Genomic DNA, 13,789 nt, shown 5'->3' on the forward strand with positions numbered 1-13,789 from the left:
TCTATTTTGAATGGACTATTTCCTTTTTAAAAAAATCTCCATTTTCTATTTGGCTATTCTGTACTAAAGAAATCTACTGATTTTTTTTTTTTCTATCTAGAGAGGTCAGATTCTACATAATATGTAGGAAAGTAGCCTAAAGTTCAAAATAAAAAGGGATGCAAACAACAGAGATTTTTAAAAAAAAATACAGCAAAATCTGTTCTAAAAAATACCACTTTATTTTTTTAGAACAATTTTAAGTTTATGACAAAATTAAGAGAAATATACAGAGATTGGAATCTATTTTTAATGATAAATATACTCTAACTTACTAGACAAAATTAGCTGATCAGAGAGTGCATTTTATTTTCAAAGAGACAGGGAAAGAAAGTAATAATTGAATATGATGAAGAGAAAATCTTTTACTATATCTAATTTTCCTGCTAAAGATTTGACATATACATTTGACTACAGAAAGTTCTAGTTGTAAAAGCTGAGTCGATTTAAATGGGGAAATAGATATACAGAAAGATTGGGTATATTAAAATTAGTAGAGTTTGAATGATAGTCACCAAGAAATACTTAAAGATACTGAGAAATTCCAGTGCAGATTAGTAAAAATAATTTTTAAGACATTGGGGAATAGATTCAACTTTTTCCTAGAATATATTTGGATATATAACCTAGAAATTATAGAATCAACATTAATACCTGAGGAGAAAGTATAATAAGTGATCAGTTTATAATTTAGAAACACATGAAAGAGCTTAAGTGGTTGCCTGACTTGGTAAAAACAAATCATGTCAGACCAATTGAATTCTGTTCCATGGGAGAACAGCAGTCTACAAAGATAAGAAGCATTTATAAAACACAAGCTGTTTTAACTTCAATAAATCCTTTTGTTTTATTGTATATGACATCTTATTTTTAAGCTAAGAAAGTATGGTGAGCTGCACTGTTCTCAGTGGCTAGTTATCATGAATATATTCCCACCTGGGTGCTCATATTAACACACAATTGCGAGGATTCGTGGTGGAGTTCTTTGCATTTGATAACTTGATTGAAAATCTAAACAAAAGATTTGAGATATCACTAAATAAATCTATAGATATGACTGAGTTACATACTAGTATAAGTCTCTGGTGCTAGACTTTAAAACAATCTTGAAATACTAGAAAGAATCTAAAAAAATAATCAATAGCCGTAGAGAAAACTATAAGGTATGACGAATACTTTGTGAACAATGTAGGGATAAAACAACTGCATGATATGGAAAGACAGACTCAATGGTGGTATATATATTAAAAAAAAATCCCAGTATGTTTGTAGGGCAGAAGTTGAGTTGGGGTCCAAGTGTCAAGATGATCATAGGTCAAAATGTGACAGTAATAAAAAGTACTTGTTAAAAGAGAGTGAGAAAGAAATGTGGAAGAAAGGAAAGAAAGAGGCAAACACAGAATTTAGTTGCATTGAAAAGCATATGGCATACAAGATCTAAAAAAATCACTCTTCTCCCGACTGCTAGTCATGCTTTGATTGGAACACTATGTCTCATTTTAGTCAACACATTTTAAAAGGATGTGAAGAAATGAAAATGGATTTGAAGATGAGCAACAAGAATGATGGAAGTGCTAGGATATATATCCTAGGCTGAAAAGTTAAGAGTTCAGTATTGTTTGGACTAGAAAAGGGATGGGGAAAGGCAGAGTTTATCGTCAAGTATACAAAGGCTATTTGTGAAAGATAACCCCCATTGGTGATTGCTCAGATCTATGGAGGATGAAAAAAAAGCACAAAGGAGCTTAAGTTTAAAGCAGAAAAGATCAGGTTTGGATATAAGGCAGATGTCTCTGCCATCAGGGAGATGAAATTTGAAATAATTTCTAAAGGAGGCTACAAGCCACGCAGTCACTGCCAGTTGCCATACTGGGTGCACCATTAAGCATGAAAACAGTCTTGGGAAAGATGACCTACGTCAGGGGTCAACAGACTACCTCCCACAGGCCAGGTCTGGCCTGCCACCTGTGTTTTGGACAATCCATGAGCTAAAAATGACTTACATTTTTAAATTGTTGAAACCAAGTCAAAAGAGGAATATTTCATGACAGAAGAAAATTATAGTAAGTTTGATTTCAGGGTCCACAAATAAAGTTTTACTGGAACACAGCCATGCTCATTTGTTGAGGGATGGTGGCTACTTGAGTGATTGCAGTAGCAGAGCTGAGACCAGACAGTCCACAAAATCTAAAATAATTACAGTTTTGCCCTTTATAGGAAAAGCTTCCCGACTTCTAACCTATGTGATTGTAGCCACTTACATAATATATGCACGGATTTTTTTTTTTCTCCAGAGTCTAGAAGCTTTCTTTGTTGTAATAAAAATGAACCCCCCTGGGGTCGGCTGATGAATATAGACGGCACATTCTTTGAATTATCTTTGAGAGAGCTTTGGGTCCACAGAAGAACACGCCAATGTCGCTGCTGCAGTAGAGGTAAGAAAAGGAGAGAATGTGTTACACGGGAGAGATGTGGACCAGAAGCCAAGACAGAATGATGCAGTGAGTGAGTGGCTGTGGTTGTGACTTTATGTATTGATTTTTCTCCACCCACTTTCCTTTTTCTTGGATGCTCTTCTATCTTCAGCACCAGGCTCTCTCACAGGTCTGCAGAGTCCTGTTATGCCCTGCATTGCATAGGTAAGTGGTACCAAGAAGACTGAGGCTGCCAGGGGCCATCATGACTGGCAAGGGCGTTTTGATACAGAGGTGATAGTGCCTGGAGTTTTGGTCAGGTGACCTTGATTAATGTCCTCTTGGACTGGTGATTAGAATGTAAGCTCCCCGAGAGCAGGGACCTGGTCTGTTTCCTACCGTAAGGAATAGTATCCAGCATCCAGCAGACAATCAACACGTCTGTTGAAGGGATGAATAAATGGCTCTGCTGTTATTATCTGCGTGGTCTTGAGTAAGACTCTGGACCTCAATCTCCGCATGTGTAAAACCAAGATAATGATGACTACATTGTATGTTTTATCCAAAGCAAAATGAGATAATGCATCCAAAACGGTTTTAAAAGTGTTAGTGATTCCTATTATTCAACCCTGCCTTTTCACAGATAAAAACATGTATACAAAAGTCATAGCAACTTAGTTTATTTCTCCTGTTGGAGTTAATTTGGTTTTTAAAGAAGGTCAAAAAGAAGAGTTGGAAAGGAAAATCATATTGCTGGAAATGAAGTCACCCCAAAGTTGTCATCTCTAATGATGGCATTTCAGAAAACTGTGTTGAAGAGGTGTTTTTGCATATAGTGACTGCCCTGGGGCTGCTCAAATCCCTTGTAAACACAACTGCCAGCTCTGCTTATAATACAAACAATGAATCAGTGCACAGCAAAGTGTGAGAACTAGGTTGTCTCTGGAAATTGGGAGGGGCGGGTCTCTATAGGGACTTAGAGAGACCATGTCTTCCCTTATCTTGTGTTGTACTGTTTCTTGCAGCATTTTTCCAATCTCTGGCACAAGCTTAATTAGTTACTTTAGTCTAGTTCTCACACTTTGCTGTGCATAAAATTATCTAGGCAGATTATTAAAACATAGAGTCCCAGGCTTGAATCCAAGGAATGCATTTTTAGCAAGGCCCCCAGATGACATTAAAGCACATGGTCTTATGAACCACATTTTGACAAACACTGTCTTGGAGAAATTCCTCAGAACTGAGGATCAGCTTGCTACACCACCTTTCCTTCCTCATTCTGCTTTTGTTGGGAGGCGGGGAGCGTGCCTCTATAGCCTCATTCTCCTTAGCTTGCATATTAACATGGTTCTTTGCCATGTATTGTATCCATATTTAATTATGTGTTCCCAAACCATAATATCCATGGTAGAAATTGATGGTTCAATGACATTTCAAACTCTAGCTTCAAAGAAACTTATCAAGTGGATTCATTTGTAAATGACAATATGTTTAAAATGTGTAAGTACTATTTTTAAAGACATCATTCTCATGGCTAAATTTGAGAAAATACTTTTCCAGAAAATACTTCCCACTGAAAAAACATGAGTTTATGACTTAATGAAGCAATTTAAAGGTGTTTATGGAAATATCAGCCCACGGTTAAGAGTGCTGTTGGCTCCCCCACTTGGTTGCTAGGAAACTTAGGGCATGTTAATTACCTCCTCAAAGCCCCCCCTTGCCTTAGCGATCCATGAGGGCAGTTCTTGTACCAAACTTCTAGCACCTCTGTGAAGGTTAGACCAGTCTTAGCAGACACAGCCTTCCGCCCTGTCCTTGGCACACTGGTGTGTTCTTGGGAACAGCGAGCTTACATTGTGTCCTACATGATGTCTGCTTGCTCCACAAAGTTGACCAGAAGACGTGATGTTGGCTGTTAACCCAGTAATGATCACAGACCTCCCGGATTAGCACTCTTGCACTAGGTTTTTTGAGTTCTGGACTGAAACACTTTGAATGATAGATGGGCCAGGCAAAACCCTTCCCAGTGAAGAGTCTGATGCCCTGAGGCATCCTTGCATCTATGTTCAAAGACACTGTTACGCGTGGTGATATTTTTCCATTAGTGCAGGTGTCACCAAAGAGATTGCCCACTGGCCCGTCCCCAGCAGGCTAAGATTGCCCTTTCGTTTGCAGCCACTGTGGCTGTTTGCAGATCATGAAGATGCTCTTTGATGCTCTGCCTTTAAGACTCCATTTCAAATGATTCTGATTGCTGGCTGCCCGGGGTACTACTGGTGTCCCCAGCAGTTCCCAGCTACCCTGCCTCTTTTGAAGTTGTGGCTATTACACGGCACAGCTAAGTACACACTTTTCTGTATTTATGTAGCTCTCATGGTTATGCAATCACCAAAAAGTCTCACAAAGGTTATTCATGATCTACCCTTCACTAAGGCAGAAAGGCCAGTCCTTCCCTAGCTCTCCGAGCACTTCTGTCCCCACACTCGGCATTCTTTCGCTTGCCTTGCTTACCCTCCTCGGCATTTGTGATTTCAAGTACAGAGATTTCTCATCACAAATGCTTGCAGTGAAGCATGGAGCTGAGAATCCCCACAAAGTGGTTAAGGCACAGATGTGACAGCATTTTTTTTTTCTTTTATGAGGCCATGGACAAGTGCAACAGAACCCTAATGGGGTTGGTAAAGAAAAAAATTCTTCTATAAAGTTTAATTACCCACAATTTCTCAGAATGAAAAAAAAAAGATTCTCTGTAAAAGAAGTCTAAAAACACACGGCATTCTTCTTCAGTTTACAGCCTGCAAGCTGCAGAGTTTGCACACACGGGAAGAGTTGGCTCAGGGACAACATGAACGGCATCGATCAGGTCCGAGCTGCTGCCTTTCATGAGAAAAGGACAAATTTTACCCAGGCTCCAAAGACGGTTAACATTAACAGCATTATTTTTAGCTCTGATAAACAATAAAGAACATCCTCCCATCCCCTTCTTATTTGCTAAATAACTATTGTGCTTTTCTGTGGGGTTGATGCATTTTTCAAAACAGTTCAGCGATGCCATGCATGAAAGGCAGCCAAAATGTCACCCCCAGAGGACAGTCCGCCCGGCAGATACACGGGAGAGCGCTTGTGCCCGGGAGTAATCCCACATCCTGCTGGATTCCCAGCTTTGGCTGCCTTGAGCCCTGCTCTCTTTCAATCGTATGTTTGTTTTTATGTGTTGGCTTTTATGCTTGGTAAGTTATAACCCTGTAGGGGCAGACCCTAAACCCCATTTAAAAAAAATCAAATTACTTTATGCCCTGAGTGCACTCTGCAAATAAAATCGATAAACAGAAGCTTCCCGTGGATTTATGGAGGCTTAGAAAGAGGACCACGAGGGCGACGAACTCGGTATCAGACAATGGACACCACTTTGGGTTAATCTTTTCTAGAGAATGAGTTTCATTAGAAACGCTGCCAAATGATTCATCGCATAATTACATGTTGTATAACACCTTTCTTTTTTCCCCCGTAACCACAGATGAGCATTGTGTTGGCCTTTTTTTTTTTTTTTTTTTTTTTTTTTTAAACCCATCTCCCATTTGATTTGCAGCAGCCTGCTCTGGGACTTCTCTCTGGGTCCTAATGACTCAGTTCACTGGGGGCTACGGACGTCCCTACAGCACTTGCTCACGGCTGAGACACACTTCTCTCGCTCTTCCTGCCGACTCCATCTTTGGCAAGAGTTAGCACTCTTGTCCCAGCTCCCTCATCTTTCTCATTGCCCCTTCACCTGCTGACGCTGGTTACTGTGCTTGGCTCTGAGGAGCAGAGAGAAAGCTGCCGCCCTTGAGGACGTCATGGTCAACTAGGAGAGAGAAGTGAAGGCAGCTGACTTACAGCATTGGATCCCTGGCAAGGGTAGCGCCATTTTTCTTCCAATCTTGTCGCCTCCCCCTTTCTGATAAAACACTGAAGTCTATACACCTTCACACAGAAATATCCTAATATTTTTGCCATACCTAATGACTTGATACGTAGTATCAGCAAAGAAAATTTGCAGAATAGTGATAAATACACCCTGTGGTCACTTGCTCCCTGATCCCACCTACTGCAGATGGAATACTGCCAGGAATTTTCGTTGAACCTTCCCTTGATTATAACTGGAGGCCTGGATGTCCTCTGGTGCAAAGGTCCTATTTAAGTATGCTAACAGTACTCCAGCCCTAAGTTTATGGTGGTTTTATTGTTCTCGTGAAGCTATCATTTATCATGTGTGGGATTTCCACTTAAGTCTGTTCCTTTGAGTATTCTGAACAATTTAGTCAACTAAGGAATGTTTAGGATACCCTGTTAGATAGGCAGACTTGTGTGCTATAATCAGAATGGTAATTTCTTAAAAGATCATTTAAAAACATTTTGCACATATGCACATACAAATGAGAACTGGAGGGAGTGCACACAAGCAAATGTGGTTCCAGATGGACACATTTACTCAATTTAGTATAAGGTATTTTTACATTTCTGAAAACAATGGGCAGTCTAAAATACATCCACGTAGCACGGGATTAGAAGCTTACAATTGTATGGTAAGTCAGTCCCTTCCTGTGCTCCTGGGTTGGGTTGTACTGTTCTGACAAATGATAGTACTCTTCCAGTCTTTGCATTTTTCCTTCAAGATAAAAGAAACACTTCTACTGAAGTTAAGAAAAAAATGGCCAAACCTTCAAACTTTTTATGGGAATTAATTACATAAAGTTTTATGCCTATAAGGCATGGTGAAGTTACTAGTAGATGAGTCAAAAGTGGCAAATGATAAATACTATGTGAAACGTAAGATCAAAGATTGAAGTATTATGGAATATCACTTTATTCAATTAATTAAGAATAACTGATCCACACATTCAGAAGGCTGACTGCATGCCCAACGCGTGTTTACCAAAAAAGTAACTGGATGTAACAAAGATGTATTTATTTTCATTCTGTCTACCTTTTTGGAAATGATTTCCTGATTTTTCTGAACATTTGCCTTAAGCTTGGGAGCATATTGAAAACGTTTAAAAAAATGAAATACAGCTTTCATTTTTGTATAAGATACACATTTCTAAAGGTTAGTAAGACATGGATATCAATGCATGTATTTAATTAATCTATTATATTTTAATTGGGAGAATAATAGCCATTGTTTTTGTGTTTGGAGTAAATGTTAGTGCTTGTCTAACTTGAGCAATATACAACAATTGTCACATGCACATCCGTTTGGCTGAATCAATAAAAGATTTACTTTTTATATATCTGCTTAGCATTTGTTGATCTTCTTTTAAAACTATGCTTATGTTTTTGCAATACAGCTGAGACAATTACAAAAATTAATTGCAAATAAAAACAGCAGAATACCCTTTCTTACTTGCTACTCTCAGTCTTTGATCTCTTTTAAATTTTTTCTTCCTCTTTCCTTATTCGTATTCATTTTGATGTGCATCAATTTCTTTCTCTATTACTGTTATTTTTGCAATTTTCTGGTTCCTTTATAGCTTTCATGATTCTCTTTGATCTGCTTCCCTTCAAGCTTTATTTTTGGTGCTGTTTTTCATGTTCTGCAAAAAAAAAGAAAATGTTTTTGCCCCTCTTCCTTTTAGTCTTTTGATTTAACTCCTTCTTCTGAGAACAAGAACAAACTCCTACTTTAAGTGAACAGGTAAACGTCGTTAAAAGAGTAAGCCCTAAGAATCCTTGGCTTCGCGCTGATGAATAGAAATGGTTGAGAGCCTACTTCAAAGACCCTCAAGAACAAAGAACCTTTTCTGAGGCCATGAACAAATCCATCAATTCTTTCCTGGCTCACCTTTGCCAAAAAAGAAGAGCTAATAACAGGACCGACCTGTCTTGTAAAAGCAGCCAAGAAGGCTTGGGAACAAACAAATCCTTGACATAATCAGGGGAAAACATACTGTTTATCTCTTTAATAACCATCTTGAGGAAAATTAATGTGACTTTGTCCTTTGTGCAGAACAATAATTGAATTGTGTGTTTTATTTATATCTGGACAAAGGCCAGGATATTGAAATACTTCTCAATATTAGATTTTCGTATTTAAAAATTAGATTCTATTGGCATTCTCTTTCCCCGATTTCTTCATTAAAAGCTTCATTAAACATAAATCTTCCTTTACCCAGCAGAAAACAAAATTATTTTAAGGAGGTCATTTAAAAAGTCTTTTGGAAGAACAGTGCTCAGATCTTTGCCGGTGACTTGCCTTTTCCCTCGCATCTGGCATCACATGGATAAAATGGTAATTGATCTTTGCCTACATGCATCTATTAATAATTACAATGATGGTTGAAGCTAGAAAACAAATTGCAATGTTCTAGAGTCCAAGGCTATTACAAACATACTATTTTTTAAATTAGGGGCTAGGAAGTATGATGTGGAGGCTGGATTCAGTGACATCCAAACCTTGGGGGGGTTACTCTTCTACTCTGGAAGAGATGAAGCCATCCAGCAGGAAGCAAGAGGTTCCAAAGATACTGTGCTAAAAAATTCAGTCAGGCTTTCAGTACAGGCATGTACTACACTTTGATGATGGCTTTTGAAAAGGGATGAACACACTCCTCATAAGAGCGATGAGAGAAGTGACAGCTGTATGGTTTTCCCATCTTCCAACTGTTCTCTACTCCTCTCCCCCTGCAAAATCAGACAGACTCACTTCTCAGCATGATGCAGTATAATTTTAGGGGCAGAGTCTGTACAAACTGAGTTCCACTCTGGGTCTCTTGATGCTGTGTTTCTGGCTCATGCCTTTCTGAGCAAAGGGAGATAATTAAATGGTTTGGTTTGAAAGGCCTTCCCACTGGGCTGCAAACTTCATGTGTAACACAAACAAACAAATACAACATGAGGCATCAATACGGGACAATCAGCGCAAAGAGCAGTCTTATGTATAAAAACTTAAAAATTGAGATGTATGTGTCCGCGTCAAAAGCCCGCAAGGTGGGAACATTCATCCCCTGATAACTGAAAATGGAGTTTAAAACATTTATCAGGGGAACAGATTTTTTTTTTCCCAAAAGGAGAAAACAGCACCAAATAAAAAAAAAAAGCTGGTAAATTTCTGTTTGTTTTCTATCTCCAATTTTTATTTTTTATCTCTAATTTTTAAAGGAAACTGCAGATAAAATGATCCAGTCTCTGCCTCTGGACAAGAAGTACTGGATGGGTGTGAGATGAAGGGTGACTTTCAGGGCTCAGAGGAGACTGGGAGTCTTGGAACCAGGGCTGGGTGTTGAGTGGGGAGCCCAGAGGAACTGAATTCTGAGGCTCCAGAAGCTGGGATGAGTCCAAAGCACCACATTTGGACGGATGGCCAGAACTCGATTCTAGACCAAGTGTCAGCAAGAGTCAGGTCAAGAAGTAAAACCAAGCAGGTGGGTTTCTGGAATGGAGAGTCCCAAGGCCACCTGCACGGGACTTGACTGGCCCTCAGAGTGCACCTAAAGCTGAGCCTGAGGTGGGGAAGAGACAGTGCGGCTGGTCCAGTCCGTCCTCCTCTTAACCCTGAAGCCAAAAGTTAAGCTTTTCTTGGCCTTTCTTGCTAGAAATCTTTTATTCTCAGGGCCACTCAAGGTCAGGAGTAAGTTCCAGTTGTCTCTTGCCTGGGCTGACGCTGGCATGGAGTGCTCAGGAGTCTAGAGCCTCGGCACTGAACGCTGTTTCGGGTCAAGGGTTTCTCCCAAAGCCTCCTGGGGCACAGGGCTTAGTGAGGTTGGCTGGGAGCCTCACAGAGCACAGACAGTTTAAGTCAGAGTGAATTCACTGAAATTGGATGGGCTAGGAACCTTGTACAGCTACCTGGCCATTCCTTCCATGCCTCACCAAATCACCTTCCAATGGCTCATCCAGAGAAGTCTAACAGAGTCAATGACAATTAATTAAAGGAAAAAAAAAAAAAAACAACAGAATAGTTCTGGTACAAAGAAAATATAAGAAAAAATGTAAAACAGAGAAGCCAGATTGACCAAAAGATGAACAATATTCATCAGAAAAGTATTCCGTAGAACAGAAAAAATACCAGGGAACTACAAAGAGTTTAATGAAGCAATAACCTCTGTGACAGAAGACCACAAAGCAGCAATGCCAGAACTGGCGGGAAGATGGGAGGATAAGAGGCAAATCACAGGAAACAGGGAATTAGTCAGAAATACCCTAGTAGATTTTAATTTACTTTTAATGGTTCAGTACTGGTAAACTGGGTAGAAAAGGGGTCGTATAGAAGACCTAAATGACATGATTAATAAAATGGCGATGAATAACACATATTGAACTCCGTAGCTGCAAATAGAGAATACCTTCCCCTTCCCTCCGATCTGTGATTCTTGGAACTCTTGTTGATCTATACATACTTGCTTCTTTCTCCATCTCATCTAGTTTCATGGCTCCAAACACAATTTACATGCTGACACTTCCCAAGCGTGTGCCTCCTGTCTGCACTTCTCCCATGAACTCCTGACTCATTCATCTGCCTACTCAGTCTCTCCACTTGGAAATATAACAGGCATCTAAAAGCTAAACATGTCAAGAAACTGAACTCCTGACATCTCACACCTGCCAGCCATTCCTCTTATAGTTGTCCTCATCTCGGTCAGCGGTAATTCCAGTCAAGTTTGGGCCATGACTCCCATCTAGTGCAACAGCAAGTGATGTCAGCTCTACCTTCAAAAAATATCTAGAATCCAGCTGCTTCTCGGTACCTCCACTGCCACCTCCCCCATCCAAGCCACCACCTCCACCGCTCACCTCCTCACTGGCCTTTCCATTTCTTCCCAAGGCTCCTTACAATCCAGTCTCTCGCAGCAGGCAGAGGGATCCAATTAAACGTAAGACTGATGCATCATGTCACTCTTGCTTAAATCTTAAGCTGGCTTCCCCTCTTAGAGTTAAATCCAAATAAAATGACCTGTAACTTTTCCCAGTTATCTCTCCTACATTCCTTCTCCTGCTACTCTTCCTTTTAACCCATGTGTTCCAACATCGCGGGCCTCCTAGATCATGCCAGAAATGGTGGCTCCTGCCTCAGAGCCTTGGCACATGCTGCTCTTTTGCTCTTTCCCAGTTGTCCATGTAGCACACTCTCTCACTTCCTTCATATCATTCTTCAAACATGGAAACTATTCTTTAAACAAAGACACTATTAGGGCATGCTACTTCAAGAGCTGTAGATGATGGGGTTTCAAAACAAAGACTGATTTAGGAGATACACAATAACAACCATAACTATATGGTGCTTTGCACTTTACCAGGCTCTTCAACCAACTATACATTTTTTAAAATTATGAAAATAACACTGTGAATGCATAAAATCACTCACGTTTTACAGTGGGGCCCAAAAGCTCAAACAAATTCCCTTGTTCTGGACCATGTAGCCAGTATTTTCTAGAATCAGAGAGCACAGCTTTCCCTCCTGCCTTATGGTCCCAGAGCAAATGCTCTTCCTCTTCTATGTTGAAACTTATCATGTAATGATGATAATAATAGTAATGTTAATAATAATAATAGTAATAGTAACAATAATAATAATAATAGCAGCTAACATACTGAACTCAGAGCACTGTTTTAGGCACTTTGCAAGTATTTATACATTTAATTCTCACAGAAGCTAGGAGGTAAACAGTTTTATTATTTGCAGTTTACAGAGAGGAAGACTAAGTCAGTGCAGCTTAAACAACCTGATCGAGGTAAACCAGTTGTGACGGCAGAGCCGGGATTTATGCCCCAGCACTTGGGCTCCAGACTTGGGTCCTTACTATCACCCCAAATCTCTACTTGGTTTTGCATTATTTATTTTCCTAGACATGCTAGATTCAGTCTATGGTTTGGCATGAGAGAATTCATCCAGGATTTCTTGAAGGCATTGGGCATTTAAGAAATACCATCTTAATGAAGTTGTAGTGTGAAAAATTTCAATGTAATTGATAATTGTCAGGTGCTGTAAGCCGCTCAAGCAGAGGCTTGTGGTTCCTGAACTATCCCACGGCCATCTTTTCTAAAGTTGATGTTTCATTTCTAAACAAGATGCCCCCTACTGCAGATTAACTAGTCTGTGCCGAGAACTTTCCATTTCAGCAGCAACGAAGCCTGCGCCTCTCCCCGGAGGCTCCCAGCAGGCAGAGGGGAGAGAGCTACCTTACCTGGAGTGACTGTAGGCGACCTGCCGGAACTCATTATTCCAGTTAGGTCTTCCATAGAAGGTTTTCTGCTTTAATCCAGTAATCACATCAGTATTTTCGTCCCAGTGTAGAGCTATGTGAAAAGCCTAAAATATAAATTGTGGTATCAGATGACATTTAGAAAAAAAAAAAAAAGTAAACTTTTTTTAAAAAAAAGTGAATACTAAATAAAAGATGAAGTAATGATGCTCATTTGTAGATTTGATACACAAGTGTTTTTAATGGGGAATCTTTTTGTATTCCACTGCTGAAACAAAGTGCCTTCCAAATGATTGATGTGCAAAAACAATGAGCCTGGAAAGAGGGCTTTTCTTGAAAAGATGAGAGTAATACAGAAAATTGGGTTAGGGGAAAGCAAGCACTAAGCTATTTCCTTTTTTTTCCTGCCAAGTGTCTCAAAAAGTAATCTCAAGCTCTCCTCCCACTCATGTCATAGTAACCTTTGGGGATCTGAGGAGAGCACTGCCCGATTAAAGTGATAGGAAATGCCCAGAATGAAGCTGGACTTTACAATCAGGTCTGCCTAATGGGTTGAAACGGTTAGTGTTCAGGTTCAAGTGCTGGGAAGATGTTGAGTCTGGCAGGCAGGACAGGTGGCCAGAGCTCAGCAAGGGGCATGTTTGGAACTCTGTGGCTGACTGCTTGCCTTCCAATTAGATGGAAGCACCCAGGTATCAGGTGGTGGATAAGTAAGAGCCTGGGGAGTAGCAATGCCTGGTGATGATTTTTTCGAGTTGCTGTCATTTGTTTCGGCCCCTGCTGAGTTCCGGTGATTAAGAAGGATTCCTTCGATAAACAACAAGGTTCTACTGTATAGCACAGAGTGCTATATTCAATATCTTATAATAGCCTATAATGAAAAAGAATATGAAAAGGAATATGTATATGCATAACTGAGTCACTGTGCTGTATACCAGAAGCTAACACAACACTGTAAACTGACTGTACTTCAACAAAAAATAATAAAAAATAATAATAAAAAAATAAATTACAAAAAAAGAATTCTTGCTTCTTATCCTCTGGGATTTGTGTCCCCAGTGCTCATCCCTCAGACCCTTCCATAGCTCTTAAGCTCACCAGTTTTACCCTTCGGTGCCCCATTTGCTCACATCCTCTGACCAGTTAGGGTATCACCCC

General features: G+C 39.9%; 1 protein-coding gene across 1 annotated transcript in view; it reads right to left on the bottom strand.

Annotated features, from left to right (window-relative positions):
* Positions 1–2,336: 2,336 nt before the first annotated feature.
* Positions 2,337–13,789, bottom strand: part of NOX3 (NADPH oxidase 3) — a 55,114-nt gene continuing 43,661 nt past the window's right edge. Inside the window, exons 10-11 of the mRNA XM_032485434.1 lie at positions 12,614–12,738; positions 2,337–2,463 (exon numbers count right to left, since the gene is read on the bottom strand). Of these exons, the coding sequence (XP_032341325.1) occupies positions 2,337–2,463; positions 12,614–12,738 (252 nt within the window). The remainder of the gene's footprint in view (positions 2,464–12,613; positions 12,739–13,789) is intronic.

This window comes from Camelus ferus, chromosome 8, assembly GCF_009834535.1.
Source record: "Camelus ferus isolate YT-003-E chromosome 8, BCGSAC_Cfer_1.0, whole genome shotgun sequence".
In the NCBI taxonomy this organism is placed as follows: Eukaryota; Metazoa; Chordata; class Mammalia; order Artiodactyla; family Camelidae; genus Camelus; species Camelus ferus.